At 42.2% G+C, this 19200-nt stretch overlaps 1 protein-coding gene across 6 annotated transcripts in view; it reads right to left on the bottom strand.

Annotated features, from left to right (window-relative positions):
- Nucleotides 1–19200, bottom strand: part of LOC146808458 (transient receptor potential cation channel subfamily M member 2-like) — a 729321-nt gene that overhangs the window by 468447 nt on the left and 241674 nt on the right. For all 6 annotated transcript variants that reach the window (XM_085623568.1, XM_085623566.1, XM_085623567.1 and 3 more), the window contains exon 9: nt 7605–7805. In XM_085623568.1, coding sequence (XP_085479694.1) covers nt 7605–7805 — 201 coding nt within the window. The remainder of the gene's footprint in view (nt 1–7604; nt 7806–19200) is intronic.

The raw sequence follows: 19200 nt of genomic DNA, 5'->3' as shown, positions 1-19200 counted from the left end.
TAGACGATAACAAAAATATCTAAGTACTCCCTTAAAATATCGTTCACAAAGAATTGGAATGCCGCAGGGGCGTTGCATAGGCCAAAGGGCATCACGCAATATTCAAATAGCCCGAATTTTGTGCGAAAGGCCGTCTTCCACTCATCTCCTTCTCTAACTCGGATCAAATGATAAGCCCCTCTTAGGTCTAATTTGGTAAAGATCTTAGCTTTTCTCACCTGATCCAAGAGAGAGGACATGAGGGGAAGAGGGTATTTATTTTTAATGGTCACTTTGTTCAGTGCTCTATAGTCCAGGCAAGCTCTTAGACCCCCTTCACGTTTGGGGATAAAAAAAATAGGGGAGGAAACTGGGGAAGTGGAATGGCGGATGAACCCTTTTTGTAACATGTCCTGTAAGTATTCTGAAAGATATTTAGTTTCTGGTTCTGTAAGGGCATACACCCGGCTGACAGGAAGTTGCGCCCCCGGTATCAAATCTATTCTGCAATCATAGGACCGATGAGGAGGCAAGGCTATAGCTCGTTCCTCATCGAATACTGCTGCAAACTCCGCATATTCAGGGGGTAGAACAGAGGCTTCAGGTTGAGACAAGGCACAACATAACGGGGCATGCCAATGGGCAACGTCTCAGTAGCAATGCATTAAGCAATACGAGGAGCGCAGTGTGACCTTCCTAGCTGTCCAATGAATGAGCGGATTGTGTACTTGTAACCATGGGACTCCCAAAATTGCGCCAAAGTTAGGGGCATCTATTAAATCAAAGGAGAGGGCTTCCGTATGACCGTTATCACATATCACCATAAGACTAGGAGTCTGATAAGTGATCAACCCAGAGGATAGTTCTGTACCATCCACTGCTCTTACCTTTTCAGGTTGAGCCTTTGGGACAAATTCTATCCCCAAGGATTTGGCCAAAGATATGTCTAGGAAATTACCGGTTGCTCCAGAATCAATCAACATGGACAAGGTTTATCTAAGCTGAGAAGGTAATAACACTACAACTGAAATGTGAAATGTTTGGGGACAAGCGCCACAGTATTAGCCAAAAAATGAGAGACCTGTACGTGTGAAGGACTTGAACAAGCGATCTCTATACCGTTCAAGTCTTTTAGTTTTCCGCCTGCGTCACTGCTCCGTATCTGGGTGCCATAGTCTTCACAGGAGTTTTAGGTTTAACCAAACATTCTCTTGCGAAATGACCAACCTTGCAACAATACAAGCATAGATTTAATTTTCTACGTCTTTCACGTTCCTCTATAGAGAGTGGGCCCCTAATCCCCCCTATCTGCATGGGTTCCACTGTATCTTTTGTTTCTTTCTTCTCGCTTTTAGCGCAACAAAGACGGGTATATTCGCCCTTGGTCTTTTCTCCTTTTCTCTCCGCTAATCTATGGTCAAGTTTCACCACAAGATCTATAAAAGAAGAACAGTCCTCAGGGGGGTCTACGATTTGTGATAGGATATCTTTTAAGTCATCCTTGAGACCTCTGTAAAACAAGGAGGTTCTCTTTTCCTCAGGCCACTGCGTTTCGGTTACTAACCTATTGAAGGTGGTGATATACGTCAAAAGATCTTTAGACCCTTGTTTAAGATTCAACAACTCGTTATCACTTGCTTGCATGTAGGAGTGGCGATCAAAGAGGCATCTCATTCTTTCTTTAAATCTAGAGAGGTCATATAATATGGGGTCATCGTTCTCTACGAGATGTACTGCCCACAGCGCAGCATTGCCACTAAGGTAGGAGATAATAAAGGCAATTTTTGCTGCATCGTCTGGAAACGAGGCTGTTCTACACAAGATGGCACTGATTCATAAATACCCCATACTTGCTACTATCACCGCTGAATCTTTCGGGCATCGCTAAAGGGGTTTGGGGAGGGGCTACTACTGTTACATTTACTGGTGCAGAGAAAGAAACCCCACTCGCAGATACAGTGGCCGAAGTAGGGACCTGGAAATGAGCGGGCTGAATGTAACTCCTCTTGTGTTTGGGAATAGTTTCAGGGATTACAGTGTCTACCTGTCTATGAGCCTTCAGAACCCCTAGTTCAGTAACTAGGCGTTGATTTTCTCCTCTCAGCACACTGAGCTCTGCTTGTAGATTAGCGACTACGTCCACTAACTCACTCATGGATGTTTGAGGGGTAACAAGAGACATAGCCTCATCCATCTTCACTCAGGGGATAATATAAACGTGGGCTTGGCTTTTTCTGTGAAGACCTCGGGCTTCTTAGAACAGAGCTGGCCAATATCCGCGGGAGCGAAGGAGGTGCCTTTCCTCTCCCCAGAGACAACTCACCCCTTGCCTATTAAAATAGCAAGAAAAGGGAGTAATATCCGGGGAGCGAAGAGACAGGAATGAGCCACCAGGATGTTTCTAACTTGTTCTTTAGGGAAGCAGGATAAGGCGATAAATAAACCTGTAGCAAGGAAGACAAACAGACACAAGGTATAGGTTATGACAATTGACTATCTATCATGTGTGCTTCTAATCTCATAGTATAATGAACCCATGTGTACTCTCACACACTTACACAGAAGTTATATGCCAGTGGGTTGTAGTGAGATCCGTAATGGTAGCCATCACGGACTGGATCCAAGGGCGTTCTTTTACTCTGGTTTTCTGGATAGTAAGCGCCCAGCGTTTTTAAAAAAAAGGGTACAGTTAGCACCTGGACTACCAGCAGAGAGATAAACAGATTGTGCACCTGACTCCAGCAGAAAAAAGTCTCGTACATTACTATATCCATGAGTGCACTTACTTGAGTTCAGATAGGCAAACAAAAGGAAGTAAGTATCCGGGCGTCTCTTCTCTCCTATTTCAGTAATCACAATTCTTCTTGTAGCGGTAGGTTATCGTTTTGAAAATAAAGCGCAACAGCGCGCTCCCCAAATCACTGCCTTAATGAGAAATGAAGTTTAGCGCGTCCCTAGCGCTGTTAAAGATGTCTTGCTATTGGTTTCATAGCGTGGCCCAGTGCTGATAAAAAAAAGAAAAGAAATGGCCTCGAGTTGTAAAGTTCTCAAGATTCAGGTGGGAGCGGTTAACCACTAACGCGTCCTTGCGCTAGTGTAGCGAGAGCAAATGCAGTTACCAACCAGCGCATCCTCGCGCTATGGCCGTGAGATCAAACACAGTTACACATCAGCGCGACCTCGCGCTACGGCATACCGGGGAGGGTCGGAGGGAAAGATGAAACAGCGCGTCCTCGCGCTTAAAGACAAAGAGTTCAAAGCGGTCTACGAACTTTCAAACTTGCAACAAACAGGAAATCCTCGATGCATATAACAGAGTCGTCTTGACGGTAGAATGGCTCAGGACACTCCAAGGATAGGGCGTGGCTCAAACACCAGAAAGCAAAGCCAAGCACCTGGGAGCAGTCTCTGTACGCTTATAAGCTGTTCAAGTCAGCTGATTAATTCCCAGTGCAGTGTGGGAAGGTACACAAGTAATCTACCATCCTGGTGCATTATGGGACAGGTTGTTCAAGAGTTACAACAGTAATGATAAGAGATATTCCTACTCTCTAACACATGGGTTTACATCCAATTAGATTCTGATAGAGAAAGTTTCTCCTTTTGTGCATGGACTGAGCGAACAGTATAGCTAGGGAGTTCTATTACCCTGATGAAGAAGTTTGACAATTGTTTGGCATTAAATAAAGGTTGAAACATGTTGGTAGTCTGCATATTTTGACCAGTCAGATGAATCATTATATTTCATCTATTGGCTACACATTTTGCATTTTAATCAACACACCAGGGGTATTCATTAAGAAAGGAAGTTACTTGGGTGTACCCCCTAGGTACTTTTAGTTCTTAAAACATCAACCAGACTAGTGCAATTTTCCTGAATTAGATATTTAGGAAATCCCAAGTCTATGGACTTCAGTTGAGTCCGCTGGAGAGGCATTGTCCTACCTTAGTGTGAGAGGTCACCAATGATGAAGCATGCTACGATACGAAGGACCTCTCAAATCTCTTTTTATGACCCGACGCAACAGTTTCTTAACCGAGATAGGACAAGTTGGACCATAAGTTTCAGTAATCAAGTACTTTGTGTGATAAGATTGTAGACATTAGGAGGACATACCTGAGTGTATACCTCTTTCCTCTCCTGTGGGGATTGATATGGACTGTGTTAATACCATCCTATATCTGATTTGTGGGGCCTGGGGACTTTGTGTTGTAGAAACATTGCTCTGGTGTGCCCCAGGGACACCTGGGTACTGGTTTCCACAACACTTTCACAGTCTATTCACCTTCAGGTTTTATTTTCCAGACCTTTCCATGAGAACAAAAAGAAAAGTTCCTGAGTTGGAATATCACCTCATTTATTGTTGATAACGCAAGCTGCTGTTTACCTTGGGATATCTCTAGCAAGCTCCATGGTAGGGTGAGGTCAATACATTGTATCCAATATATTGTTTGATACTAATATTGTGCTACTACATTGCCTACTGATACGCTGCAAGGTAAGTCAATATTTACTATAATTAACTCCCAAGATGAGCATGGATGGAGTTAAGACAACTAATCAGCATAGCTTGTGTTAGAAATGGGATTTCTGGTTGGCTAAGGTGTGCACCCAAACCAGGCAGAAACCACCTCTCTAGTCAGGACAAGGGAGTTACACTCCTAAAATAACCCCTGCTCACCCCCTTGGTAGCTTGGCTTATCTTAGAGGCAGTGTGTAAAGCATTTGCACAAAACCAACAGTAATACAATGTAAGCACTACAAAGGGACGCCACACCAGTTTTAGAAAAATATCCAATATTTTTATATAAACAAGACCAAATACGGTAAAAATCCACAATACAGTACTTCAAAAATAGTTACTTCTCAAAATGTCTTTAAGTTGCAAAATACGTTGAAAAACACAGTTCGTACGAGTCCGTAGCTCGGTCCGAGCCTACCGCGATGCTGAAAACAAAAGAGTCTCGCAGTTCCCGGTGACCGCGTCGGTACGGGCCAGCAACAGCGGGACAGATTCGTTCACAGTACCTTTCTTAGTGTGGCTCACACGGGGGTGCGAGTCGGTCTTGGCATCCGTCGTGGTTGCGATGCAAATTGGAAGCAGTGCAAGGTGCGGTGATGATCGTGCAGACGGCGTCGGTGAGACCAAGGCTTGTGGTGCAGGGCGAGTCGGTGCTCGATGCGGTGCTGGCAGGTTGCGGTGCAGGTGACAGAGCCATTTGTGGCATTCGTCGCAGTCACGGTGCAAGGTGGAAGCGGTGCAAGGTGCGGTGTCCCTCGATGCGGTGCGAGCAGCGGCTCGGTGGCGATCGTGTAGACGGCGTCGGTGAGACCAAGGCTTACGGTGCAGGGTGAGACGGTGCTCGATGCAGTGCTGGGTGAGTCGGTGCAGCTTGTGGTGCCTTCAGGACACAAGGCCAGCTACGGAGTCGGTTGACAGAGTCGGTCGCGGTTCCCTCTTCTCTGTGGCAACTGAAACAGCGGTTCCAGGAGCGGAACCCAAAGGTTGGTGAAGTCTTTGCAGTCCCTGAGACTTCTTAACAGGAGGCCAGCTCGGTTAGGCCCTTGGAGATACTCAGCACAAGTAGAGAAAGTTCAGTCCAGTCCTTTCACTGCCCACGGCAGAAGCAGCAGCTGCAGGCCAATCCAACAATGCAACAACACAGCAAAGAGGCAGTACTCCTCCTGGCAGCTCTTCCAGCTCTTCGTCTTGGCAGGTTCCTTGATTCCAGCAAGATCTAAAGTTCTGGGGTTTGGGTCCCCCTTTTTATCCTCAATTTCTCTTTGTCCTCTGGAGGCAGAGGGGCCTTTGCCTGGTCCAAACCAGTTCTGGTCGTTCCTGGAGCACTTTGTTGACAAGTCTCCTTCCTTCCTTTCAGAGAGTAGGCCAGGGACATCAGACGCACCACAGGAGGTGGAGCCAGCATTGTGGAGGGAAGGCACTGTCCTGTTCAGGTCCCAGGTGCAACTCCTCCCACCCATCTACATGTAGATGTTGCGATTCAGCCCTGTGCTGACCCACCCTGTCTCCTGGAATGCCCCAGCCCCTGTCACTCACACGCCAGACAAGGAATACACAACCGAGCAGAGGCGGCTTGGTTGGTCAGACAAGAAAATACCTACTTTCTAAAAGTGGTATTTTCAAACTCAGAATGTTAAAACCAACTTCACTAAAAGATGTATTTTATCATTCTGAGTTCAGGCATACTAAATTCGAATTTCTACCATGTTTCCTGGGTCAGTTAGGATTATAGGATGTAATAATCCAACTGCCCCTTCTGGCCTATGGAGAACAGGTAGCCTTGCAATAGTGAAAAACAAAGTAGGCTGTAATTCACTATCAGGACATGCCTCACACACCAGGGCATGTCCTACCTTTCGCATACAATGCACCCTGCCCACAGGGGTACCTTGGGCCGACCTTAGGGGTGACTAACATGTAGGAAAGAGAAGGTTTAGGGACTAGCAATTGTGTGCACTTGCCAAGTCAACATGGCAGCCCCAGGCTGCGAACAGGCCCTGCAATGGCAGGCCAGAGATACACTTTATGGGCTTTTTGCGTAGGTGGCACAATCCAGTGCTGCAGCCCACCAACAGCATTTGATCCATAGGCCATGGCACTCGCAGTGCACTTTACTAGGGACTGACACATAGATCAAATAGGCCAATCATGGAAATACCAATCCATACACATTTTATACAGGAGCACTTGCACTTTCCCACTGGACAGCAGTGAGGAAAGTGCGCAGAATCATTACACCAGCAAAAACAGAGTCAAAAACGGGAGGTCAGAAAACAAAAAGTCAGGGCAAACACGCCAAAAGATGCCAAGTCTAACAGCTTCTGATACTGTAGATGTGATATTTTTGTGGGACGATAGAGTCACATATACCATCCCTACAAAGGTGCTCTTGGATGAATTTAGATTGCCTAAGGTTGGGTGACTATGATTGGGTGTTCTTGGGGGATTTAGGTTGCCTGAACTAAATCATGCATCCAGCTCTCTACTAGGTCTCACACTGAGTGACAGAACTAAAGTATGCACTAGGCCTTACACTGAGTGACTGAAATAAAGCTAACATCCTGGTATCTACTTGGCCTCAAAGAGTAACAGAACTAAATTGCATACCTGGCTCTTTACTAGGCCTCACTAGACTGATCTAAAGAATGCATACAGCTCTAGTACTAGGCTTCACACTGAGTGACTTAGCTAAAGCGTGCATCCAGCTCTGTACTTGACCTCACAGATTAACAGAACTATCTTGTGTATCTGACTCTTTACTAGGCCTCACACTAAGTGACTGATATAAAGCATACATACAGTTCTTTACTAGGTTTCACGCTGAGTGACTGAACTAAAACGTGCATCCAGCTATCCACTTGGACTCACACTGAGTAACAGTACTAAAGCGTACAACCAGCTCTGTACCATGTCTCACACTGAATGACTGAATTAAAGAGTGCACCCAGCTCTGTACTAGGCCTCACACTGAGTGAATGAGTGCTCATGCAACTTGGGTTGTGTTGCATTTTGAGTGATGGCACTAAAACATGCAACCCGCTCTGAATGACTTCGCTTTGACTGATGGGCCTAGTGTGCATCCAGGTGCAGAGGGAGTCTCACCTTCTTAGTCCACTCGATAATCTTGTTTTCGCTGAAGGAATCGAAGGTATCCTGAAAAAGACTGCGCAACTTCTCCTTGATCAAGGCGATTGTGATTTTTGAAGGGTTCATATGAGCTACCTGGGCTATGACATCAGCAACACGTCCAGAGCTCTCCACAATCACACACGGCGTGTTGTTAATCATAGAGCTGTGAATAGTCTGAAAAGAAGCAAAATTTGGGTTTCAGGAAGTGAGACACTGCAACGTGTGCACAAGCTCCAAGCAAAAGACATTGTTTCAGCACTTACTCTAGAACCCAAAGCCTATCATTACCAAATAGCAGAGGAAGGGATCCCCCATTTCATCACATAAGTGCCTCGCTGCATCCCCATTCCCTGCTGCTCTAATCCCTGTTCATCCAGGCTTTGACTTGCCTCCTTTTTCAATTACTAACAAGAAACATCCTAGTGATCGTGTTTCTTCATAGTCCACCACCTAGTGTGTACCCACACCAGTTTCTTCATAGTCTACTACCTAGTGTGTACCGACACCAGTTTCTTCATAGTCTACCACCTAGTGTGTACAACACAAGTTTCTTCACAGTCTACCGACTAGTGTGTATCCATTCCAGTTTCTACATAGTCTACCACCTAGTGTGTATCCACACCAGTTTGTTCATAGTCTCCCACCTAGTGTGTACAACACCAGTTTCTACACAGTCTTCCACCTAGTGTGTATCCATTTCAGTTTCTTCATAGTCTACCATCTAGTGTGTATTAACACCAGTTTCTTCATAGTCTACCACTTAGTGTGTATAACACCAGTTTCTACACAGTCTACCACCTAGTGTGTATCCATGCCAGTTTCTTCATAGTCTACCACCTAATGTCACACCAGTTTCTTCATAGTCTACCACCTAGTGTGTACAATGCCAGCTTCTACACAGTCTACCACCTAGAGTGTATCCATTCCAGTTTCTTCATAGTCTACCACCTAGTGTGTATTCACATCAGTTTCTTCATAGTCTACCACCTAGTGTGTACAACATCAGTTTCTACACAGTCTACCGCCTAATGTGTATTCACACCAGTTTATTCATAGTCTACCACCTAGTGTTTATCCATTCCAGTTTCTTCATAGTCTACAACCTAGTGTGTATTCACACCAGTTTGTTCATAGTCTACCATCTAGTGTGTACTAACACCAGTTTCTTCATAGTCTACCACCTAGTGTTCACCGACACCAGTTTCACTTTTTATTTACCTGTTTTTTCTTTTTTTACCTTACTTCAACAGAATGTCTGCACAGAGACTACTTACTATTGAGGACTAATTCTTCTTCTAAGGAAGTTAGAAGAGACTGAGTTGGAGTTACTCTAATCTCAATTTGAACAAGTTATCAACACATCCTCCTTGCTCTTATCTCTTGACTAATTTATACGATGATCGACAAATTAATGAGATATTTGTTTACAATAATTGACTTCTCGTCGTACACACCACGCTCAAACTGCTGGGGATCCATCAACTGAGGCTGCCCTAATTAGGCAGACCTCTTTACCAATTGTCCATTATCACTGTTTTTTCTTTTTTTGTCTCCAAGTACTTGTGATGTACAATTGACCAGTTTGATCTCAGTACTCATTAGCTAAGATACCATTAGCAGCTTCCCATAAGTTATGTAATGATAAACTATATATTAAATTACCTACCTCGCTTAATTTAGAATGTTTCAAGGTGCACTGTGTAGAGAAGCCAACCTAGTTTAGTGAAAGACTGATTTCCTTCTCCGATTTTCTAATCCAATGGATGTTGCATGGACCTCTATTATGTCAATTATGGTTGAACAAGGGAATAAAGTCTGAAGTTTTGGATACAAAATCAATTATCAACATCCAAATATGAGTACATAAATCCGTGAATAAAATATTATGGTGATAACACTATATTTCTGTGGCCATATGTCAATGTAAATTGTAGTTCATTATGTAATGAACATAAGTTTTTAATGTCATTTTTGTACAAGTGATTTTAAGGTTAAACCTTCGCACTGAAGAAGCTCTGTGAGAACGAACAAAACTAGGCCTGGGGGAATTTTAAATGACACTGGCATAATTCACACAATTTTGGGAAGATTGTGTTACTTTCTAGCCAAAATTCCTGAAATGTTGCCATTACACCACGTAATTAAGTACTGTTTAGAGTAAAATTTTATCAGAGGCATGTCGGAATGATGCAAATGGGCAAAGCATGGGAATCTGTTACTCTTACCACTTGTGTTTATTGCACTATTTTTCACAATGAAATGCGTCCATATGAATTTCACACTAAAGATGACAGGTTTGCATTTCTATAATTACAAACACTTTTGAATGATTTTGCCAAAATTTGTGCAATAATGCACAAGCAGATTATGCAAATTTCACACACCCCTAAGAGAAAAGTGTAGCCTATTCATTTTGTATGTAAAAAAATACTTTGGACAAAGGGAATAGGATATATTTTTATGAAACTCCCCATGTTCATGATTAAATTGGATAAAGACTTTTTGACTTCTAACAATAATTAAGACTATGACTGGAGGATCATTTTTTCTTAGACTCCTCACATAAGCAGCCTTTGGGTCTGCATTAATATGCTTCATTGAAGTGCCTCTTCGATTGAAGGCTTATTATTGGCTCACAGGCTCCATGGTGGCTGGCTCACGGGGGTGAGCTCTATTTGCTAACATACATATTGTAGACCAGGGAAGGTGGTATAGATTCCACAGCCGTCTCTGTAATTTGGTCAAACACCAGATAGAACATAATAGTCTGAAGCACTGAGCATTGCAATAGTTAGATTTGTTGAATGATCTGAGTGCTGAGTTCTTATGCTTACACTAAGCAGATGTAGACACCTCGCATTGCAAACTGGTAGGTTATCAAGATGAAACAAGCATTTCACTACCAAAGGCAGCTGCAGGCCAACCCAACAAAGCAACAACACAGCAAAGGGGCAGTACTTCTCCTGGCAGCTCTTCCAGCTCTTCGTCTTGGCAGGTTCCTTGATTCCAGCGAGATCTAAAGTTCTGGTGGTATTGGTGGTATTGCTGGTGGTATTTCTAGTGGTCATATTGGTATTGGTATTGGTGGTGTTATTGGTATTGGTGGTGGTATTGGTATTGTGGTGGTGGTATTAGTGGTGGTATTGGTGGTGGTGGTATTGGTGGTATTGTTGGTGGTATTTCTATTGGTCATATTGGTATTGTTGGTATTGGTGGTGGTAGTGGTGGTGGTAGTGGCATTGGTGGTGGTGGTAATGGTGGTGGTGGTATTGGTGGTGGTGGAGGTGGTGGTATTGGTGGTAGTGTTAATAAAACAGGCTTTTGAAAACAACCCATCAGGTGGCTTTAGTGCAGATGACATGTAATACAGATGTGCTGATGTCAGCTTCAGCCCATTTGCACACGATTATGTGCTACCTGGAATTCACATTCCTTAATTTGCTAATCCTTTCTCAATCCATTTTATATTGGGGGTTGAAACAGACATGAGATAATGCCTGGCTAATGTGATTGAAAGCAGGGGCCTGTGCTGATTAGAAAAACACAAGTATTTTCAGCTGACGCAGTATGTGTCCGGCCTGCAGTAAGAGAAACTCAATAAAGTAAATGGTGCTTACAGACTAAATAACAGGTCCCCTGTAACAAGCGAAGTAAAGGGGCCAGTAGCAATGAGAGGTTACAAATGAAGACAAGGCTGTACTTAGGAGGGACTAACAAGCCTATTAACAAATCCGAAGCAGCATTTACGAAAGGCAAGGACACAAGCCAATGAAAAATATGGGTGGAGAGTGGGCGCTGGCTTCTCTCCCAGCACATGCACACTGCCACTAGGCTCAACCTAAAAAGGAGCTGTTAAGGGACTAATCTGTATACAAGATGGGGCATTTTCAAATATGACAATGCTTGCACAAGACAGAGGTAATGAATGTGGCAGAGCTTTTAAGTGTGTATTTCCTAGTGCATGTAAGCACATTTTAATTTACCATGTTTTTACATTCACATGCTGTCCATACAAGGTGCAAGTGAAGGGCAGACATTTAAATTAGAATTAGAAAGCAAACAAACTTGTTTTATTCTTGCAGCTAATAAATGTGTGCTTGGAATGCAATGTTTCTATTTAACTCCCACTAACAAGACAAGGAAGGGCATAAAAGCGGTGTATGTGCTCAAGCCCAGCCGTGGAGTAAGTCCACCACCACACATGTCCACTCACAGGTATTGCAAAACACACAGAAAATAATAGTGTAAGGGACTTAAAATAGAACTCCATAGGAACAAAGGGAATATTACATTTGAAACCCATGGCCAAGGAGACAAGTTTTCTGAGACGCATCGGGCAAATCTCCATCTTTTGTTGCATGTAATCAATCTTGGCTGGCTACTCGAATTGGAAATCACTGTCTGTCTCTTTTCTTCCCTATGGAACGGGGATCAAGCAGAGGAGTGGAAGCTTGTGGTATGTGTGGAGTTTGCTGCCCCTCGCGATTCATGGATTCTAAATTGCGATATATATATATATATATATATATATATATATATATATATATATTACCTACTGGCGGTCGCCAGTAGGTAGTTATAGTTAGGACCACGTTTCCATAGGAAAACCTCAACATTCTATTTTGAATAACTTTGGCGCCGGTCGACGAATCCTCGCGAATTTCTCAAAATAGGTGGGGCGCTACGCTCCGCTCCTACCCTGAAAGTCTCGGGGGGATCCGTCAAGCGGGGGCTGAGATAAAAGGGGGGTCCCAAAACGCGTTTTTCCCATGCATTTTTCCATAGGACCTTTAGAACGAGCTACAGCCCGAACGGCTGAACAGAATTACTCAAAATTTGGCAGAGAGGTAGTCCCTAGGTCAAGGAAGTGCCTTTTGTAGGTTTGGTGTAAATCTGTTCAGTAGATTCTGAGAAAATAGCCTTTAAATCAATATATATATCTGAGCCCGCTTACGGTACGCTTACCGTACGCTTACGGTAAGCGTACGGCGGCGTGCGCGAGCGCGATTCTGATTGGCTGTTAGATCTTAGTAAACATTCGAATCGGCCGAAACCAGGAAGCGGCGGCCGCCATTTTGTGTATTTCACTCTGAAAAAAAAGAGTGAAAACAAGGAAAGGGGGCAATGAGGAGAGTTACAGACCCCCTAACATTTGTAAGGGGGTCAAAGAAGGACAGAAAAGTACAAAAAAAACATTTATTGATTTTTAAAAAAATCACGGGGTACGCGTACGGTAAGCTTACGGTAAGCGTACGGTAAAAAAATAAAAATAGATAAATGAAAAGCAGATTTAAGAGTTTAGAAATTAGGGAGCTCTAAAAAGAGCTGTTGTGTTTATGAAGTCATTTTTTTAGTGGTACCTACAAGTAAGTACCGATGCAGAGTCTAAGGTTCAAGAGGAAGACTCTGTTCCCTTCATCATTGAAGTGCACACCATCTCCTCTATAAATGTCTTGCATGTCATAACGCAAGTTGTTGTGGTAAATGGCACCCATACCATAGTCACGGAGGAAAGCAGAAACAGATTTGTTGACGTGCTTTCTTGCTTTGTCAATCTGTGGACAGAAATGATTGGACCAGTTCCATTTTTGCCTTTGGCATATGTTGGAAAACACAAAGGCAGTTTTAGGGAAAAGTGTAAACAGTTGTGCAAAGGTGTCCTTCATAAGCATTTCCAGACCTACCCCAGTCAAAGTGCCTAGGTCATTGCCACCACAGTGCACTATTATGAGGTCAGGGTGTTGGATTTGAATGAAGGATTTCACCAATGGCATCAATTGGTGCCACTTTAACCCTCTCTGACCAATCCATTTAATGTCTACATTTGGCAAAGCAAGGTCTCTCACCATATCTGTTTTCTCTGCAAACTTTTCACTCCAGAAGACATAGCTGTGCCCTACAATCCACACTGTGAACATCTTCAAAGGAGAACTGGATGCACTCAGGAGGTGTCTTTCAGTAGAATGGCAATATGAAAAGAAAGACAGTTTGGAAATGGAGGCATACATATTTTTTTAAAACAAAAAGAACTGATTGGCTGTTTCATACCATTCTAGAATAAAAACTAGGCTGTATGTGAAAATTAATAGAAGCATGTTTTGTATTGGTACAAAAAAATGTGTAACCAAAGAACAGTACTATGGATTTGCTGTAAGGTTTGAAAAGTCAAGCACTCTTGCTCTGTGGAATTGAAACATTGTGTGTCGAACTTCTGACCTAACTGCACACAGCAGTGTTCCATGAGCTGTTGCTATGGTAGCAGGCAGAAGTCAAGTTGGGGGAAGGGTACTAGGCAGAAGTCAAGTTGGGGGCAGGGTACTTTTGGAAAAGGGTTGGTTTTCAACCAATAGAAATGTGTGATTACATTTGAAAAAAAGGGGGAAGCACTGAGATTTGAAACTTACATGTATATGTGTGGAAAAATAGAGGGAAAGTTTGCCATTATCTGGTTCTGCTGAGAGGAGAGAGGTGAACACAACAGAGATCCTGGCTCTGATAATCTGCTGTTTGAGTGTCACATTTCTTTCACAACTAACTAATTTTAAAGGCGAGTTTAGAGTTTGAGAGGGGATGTATGTGGTAACTTAAGAAATGAATAATAGAAATGGGAATTGTTTTTGTTGTAGTTACACATGGTGGTTTCATAATGTGACAGTGTGTAAAAGTGATTTACACTTGCCCCGAAAAAAAAAAGAGCAGTAAGTGTGCTTTCAAATTGGCAAAGAAATTTCGTTTTGGGACTAATGTGAAAACATGACTCTGTGTGCATAGAAGAATTATAGGCAGAGATTTATTGCGTCTTGCTCTGGTGATTTCACAGTTGCATTAGATGGAAAGGGGGAGCGAATTTTTTGGGGAAGAAGCAGAGGCTTAGCACACACCCATGTGCTTGCCATGTATAGTCATGCACAGTATTTAGAAGCCACTGGGGTTTTCAGGTTTAAGTCTGTAATGCAAATACATTCAGCATCACTAAGGCTGGTTGCCCTTGCTGGAGTGTAGGCAGACACAGAGAATACACATGGTGTTGGTCTGAAAAAAAAACAGCTTGGACACGTGCAATTAAATAAATCAAAAATAGTGGTTTCATAATGTGTCAGTCTGTAAAAGTGATTTCAAATTGTAAAAAGAGATTTTCACTTGGCCCTAAAAAAAAAGAGCAGTAAGTGTGCTTTCAAATTGGCAAAGAAATTTCGTTTTAGGACTAATGTGAAAACATGACTCTGTGTGCATAGAGGAATTATAGGCAGAGATTTATTGCGTCTTGCTCTGGTGATTTCACAGTTGCATTAGATGGAAAGGGGGAGCGAATTTTTTGGGGAAGAAGCAGAGGCTTAGCACACACCCATGTGCTTGCCATGTATAGTCATGCACAGTATTTAGAAGCCAGTGGGGTTTTCAGGTTTAAGTCTGTAATGCAAATACATTCAGCATCACTAAGGCTGGTTGCCCTTGGTGGAGTGTAGGCAGTCACAGAGAATGCACATGGTGGTGGTCTGAAAAAAAACCAGTTTGTACACGTGCAATTAAATAAATCAAAAATAGTGGTTTCATAATGTGTCAGTCTGTAAAAGTGATTTCAAATTGTAAAAAGAGATTTTCACTTGGCCCTAAAAAAAAAGAGCAGTAAGTGTGCTTTCAAATTGGCAAAGAAATTTCGTTTTAGGACTAATGTGAAAACATGACTCTGTGTGTATAGAGGAATTATAGGCAGAGATTTATTGCGTCTTGCTCTGGTGATTTCACAGTTGCATTAGATGGAAAGGGGGAGCGAATTTTTGGGGGAAGAAGCAGAGGCTTAGCACACACCCATGTGCTTGCCATGTATAGTCATGCACAGTATTTAGAAGCCAGTGGGGTTTTCAGGTTTAAGTCTGTAATGCAAATACATTCAGCATCACTAAGGCTGGTTGCCCTTGGTGGAGTGTAGGCAGTCACAGAGAATGCACATGGTGGTGGTCTGAAAAAACAGCTTGGACATGTGCATTTAAATAAAAGAAAAAAAAGTGGTTCCATAATGTGTCAGTCTGTAAAAGTGATTTCAAATTGTAAAAAGAGATTTTCACTTGGCCCGAAAAAAAAAGAGCAGTAAGTGTGCTTTCAAATTGGCAAAGAAATTTCGTTTTAGGACTAATGTGAAAACATGACTCTGTGTGCATAGAGGAATTATAGGCAGAGATTTATTGCGTCTTGCTCTGGTGATTTCACAGTTGCATTAGATGGAAAGGGGGAGCGAATTTTTGGGGGAAGAAGCAGAGGCTTAGCACACACCCATGTGCTTGCCGTGTATAGTCATGCACAGTATTTAGAAGCCAGTGGGGTTTTCAGGTTTAAGTCTGTAATGCAAATACATTCAGCATCACTAAGGCTGGTTGCCCTTGCTGGAGTGTAGGCAGACACAGAGAATACACATGGTGGTGGTCTGAAAAAAAAACAGCTTGGACATGTGCAATTAAATAAATTTTTAAAAAAGGTTTCATAATGTGTCAGTCTGTAAAAGTGATTTTCACTCGGCCCGAAAAAAAAAGAGCAGTAAGTGTGCTTTCAAAATGGCAAAGAAATTTCGTTTTGGGACTAATGTGAAAACATGACTCTGTGTGCATAGAGGAATTATAGGCAGAGATTTATTGCGTCTTGCTCTGGTGATTTCACAGTTGCATTAGATGGAAAGGGGGAGCGAATTTTTTGGGGAAGAAGCAGAGGCTTAGCACACACCCATGTGCTTGCCATGTATAGTCATGCACAGTATTTAGAAGCCAGTGAGGTTTTCAGGTTTAAGTCTGTAATGCAAATACATTCAGCATCACTAAGGCTGGTTGCCCTTGCTGGAGTGTAGGCAGACACAGAGAATACACATGGTGGTGGTCTGAAAAAACAGCTTGGACATGTGCATTTAAATAAATCAAAAAAAGTGGTTTCATAATGTGTCAGTCTGTAAAAGTGATTTTCACTTGCCCAAAAAAAAAAGAGCAGTAAGTGTGCTTTCAAATTGGCAAAGAAATTTCGTTTTGTGACTATTGTGAAAAGAAATGTAGTAAAAAAACAAATGAATAAATATTTTTTTGAGTGAGTATGGTAAGTCAATAATAATAATTGTAGTCTCTCAAGGACCTTGTAATGTGATAATTGATTTTTAGTGTTTTTTTTAAAAAATAAAAAAAAGGTACGCGCACCGTACGCGTACGGTAAAAAAAAAAAAAAAAAGGTTTTAAAAAACATATGTAAAAAAAAGATGAAAGATAAGGTTGGCTCTTAAAAGAACCGTTGTGTTCATGCAGGGACAGAGGAAAGGAAGCATGGGAAAATCATTCAAAGCTACAAATGTGCTGATCTATTTTGTTGTTCACTAGGGAAACACTGGTCTCCCTATGACAAATTAGACCTTTACAAAATGTGCAATGAATATCAACCTTCCGAAATCGAAGGTTCATTTCCAGAGGGCCAGCAAAAGGAGATTCTCCCCCCACAGATGAAGGGCTCACCTGACCTGAAGAAGAAGGAGTCAGCCCTGCAGATGATGGTCCAGGCTGAGCTGCTGTGGATGTACTGGCTCGTCTTTCTGAAGAGTTACCTCCAAAAAGATGACCATGTGTCCTTCTGTGTACATCCTGGAGGTGTCTCTTCATGGTGTGATTCCCAAAGGAATACTTCCTGTTAGGATTACCTCTAGAAAGTACACGCTTACACAGCTTGCAAGTAACTAAGGGTGCATTCACCTTTTGCTGGCCTTCTGGAAAAGTAAAATAATCCCAAACATAAGAAGGCTTTTGTTTCCTCGATCTCTGCCTCAAGACAGTGCTGCTGGTGCTAGCCTCACTCTCAGAAGAGCTCTGCTGTTCTGCCATCGTATCCCAAAGACAAACCAGCTCCTTCTCCCAAGGGATCACAAGTAGAAATGAGGGGAATGGGTGTGGTGTAGGAGAGTTCTAGAACTGAAAGTAGTTTCAACCAATCAAAAGTTGTGTTTCAAGATCACATGACCTACCGTACGCTTACGGTACGCTTACGGTACGCTTACGGCAAAAAGTACGCGTGCGCGTAAAAAAGACACGCGCTTGCGCGCATGCGCATAACAGTCACTCCCCGGCACTTCCGCGTAACGTGCGCGTGTGGCGTAAGCGCGCACGCGTCCCACGCGCAGTACGCGCGGCTACGCAAAGTGCGTAACTATACGCAAGCAGCGTAGATAGATTACGGACGTTGCGTAAACCGTACGCTTACCGTGAGCTTACGGTACGCGTACTATAAAAAAAAAAAAAAAAAAAAAATCTGGTAAAAAATTTTACATGTTTATTTTAAAAAATATATTAAAAAAAAATATTTAAGGATTTTAAAAATTTAAGCATAGTCTTTATAAAATGAAAGAAAATTAAATTAAAAATATGTTTGAAAAAAATGAAGAATAAAAAAAAAAATTAGCATTTAAAAAACCTTGCAAATTCACTGAAAAAACCATGGGTTACACACACGTTATAGTTAGGAATTAGCATTTAAAAAACCTTGCAAATTCACTGAAAAAACCATGGGTTTCACACACGTTATAGTTAGGAATTAGCATTTAAAAAACCTTAGAAATTCACTGAAAAAACCATAGGTTTCACACACGTTATAGTTAGGAATTAGCATTTAAAAAACCTTAGAAATTCAGTGAAAAAACCATAGGTTTCACACATGTTATAGTTAGCTGGACATTTTACTCGTAAAAAACCAATGAAATTGCCCCGTTATAGTTAGTTCAGCTAACTATAACTCACGCGCCCGCAATGCACTGCTGATGACGTCACATATTACATCACTCATGACATGGTCAGTGACATCACTCATGACATCACTGATGACATCTCAAATGACATCACTGATGACATCACTGATGACATCATCCTTGTGATAGAGTGGCAGACCTCCTCTCACCTTAATATAAGCTTTGATACACACATTCAAAAATAGAGACTAAAATTTTCAAAACAATGGACATACCAATACCAGTTACAACAACCTCTTCAGTAATTCTAAGATCCACATACACATCCACTCATTCACCAACAGTCCTATACAGTCACTCATACATGTACTCACTCATCATATGTACTCATACACCTATACATCCTGTTACATAATGCCACTCATCCATAGAGTTACTCACACACATAGTCACTCATGCTAATAAAGAATCAAACATACATTCACCTGCATATACAGTTATACACACACCACCACACTTACTTCTACGGAAACTTACACATACTTAGTCTTTTAAACAATCACTTATAGAAACACATACTTATTCATACAGGAACTCTTTCAATCTCTCCCTCTCACATATACTCACATATATACACCAATAGTCACATATACTAGTTTAAAACATATGTAGTTACTCCTGAAGACACTATTGGGACAGTCATTCACTCACTAACACACCCATACACACACTCATCCACCCATACAGTCCTGCACACATGCTGTCTTCAACACATACAAACAGTGAGTCACTCATTCATGCACCTATGCACTACGTAATACCCCCCACCGAACCATACAGACACTCAGACTGATACTCAAAAAAACA

Source organism: Triturus cristatus, chromosome 8 (genome assembly GCF_964204655.1).
Source record: "Triturus cristatus chromosome 8, aTriCri1.1, whole genome shotgun sequence".
Classification (NCBI taxonomy): domain Eukaryota; kingdom Metazoa; phylum Chordata; class Amphibia; order Caudata; family Salamandridae; genus Triturus; species Triturus cristatus.
This window is presented reverse-complemented; position numbering and strand designations above follow the sequence as displayed.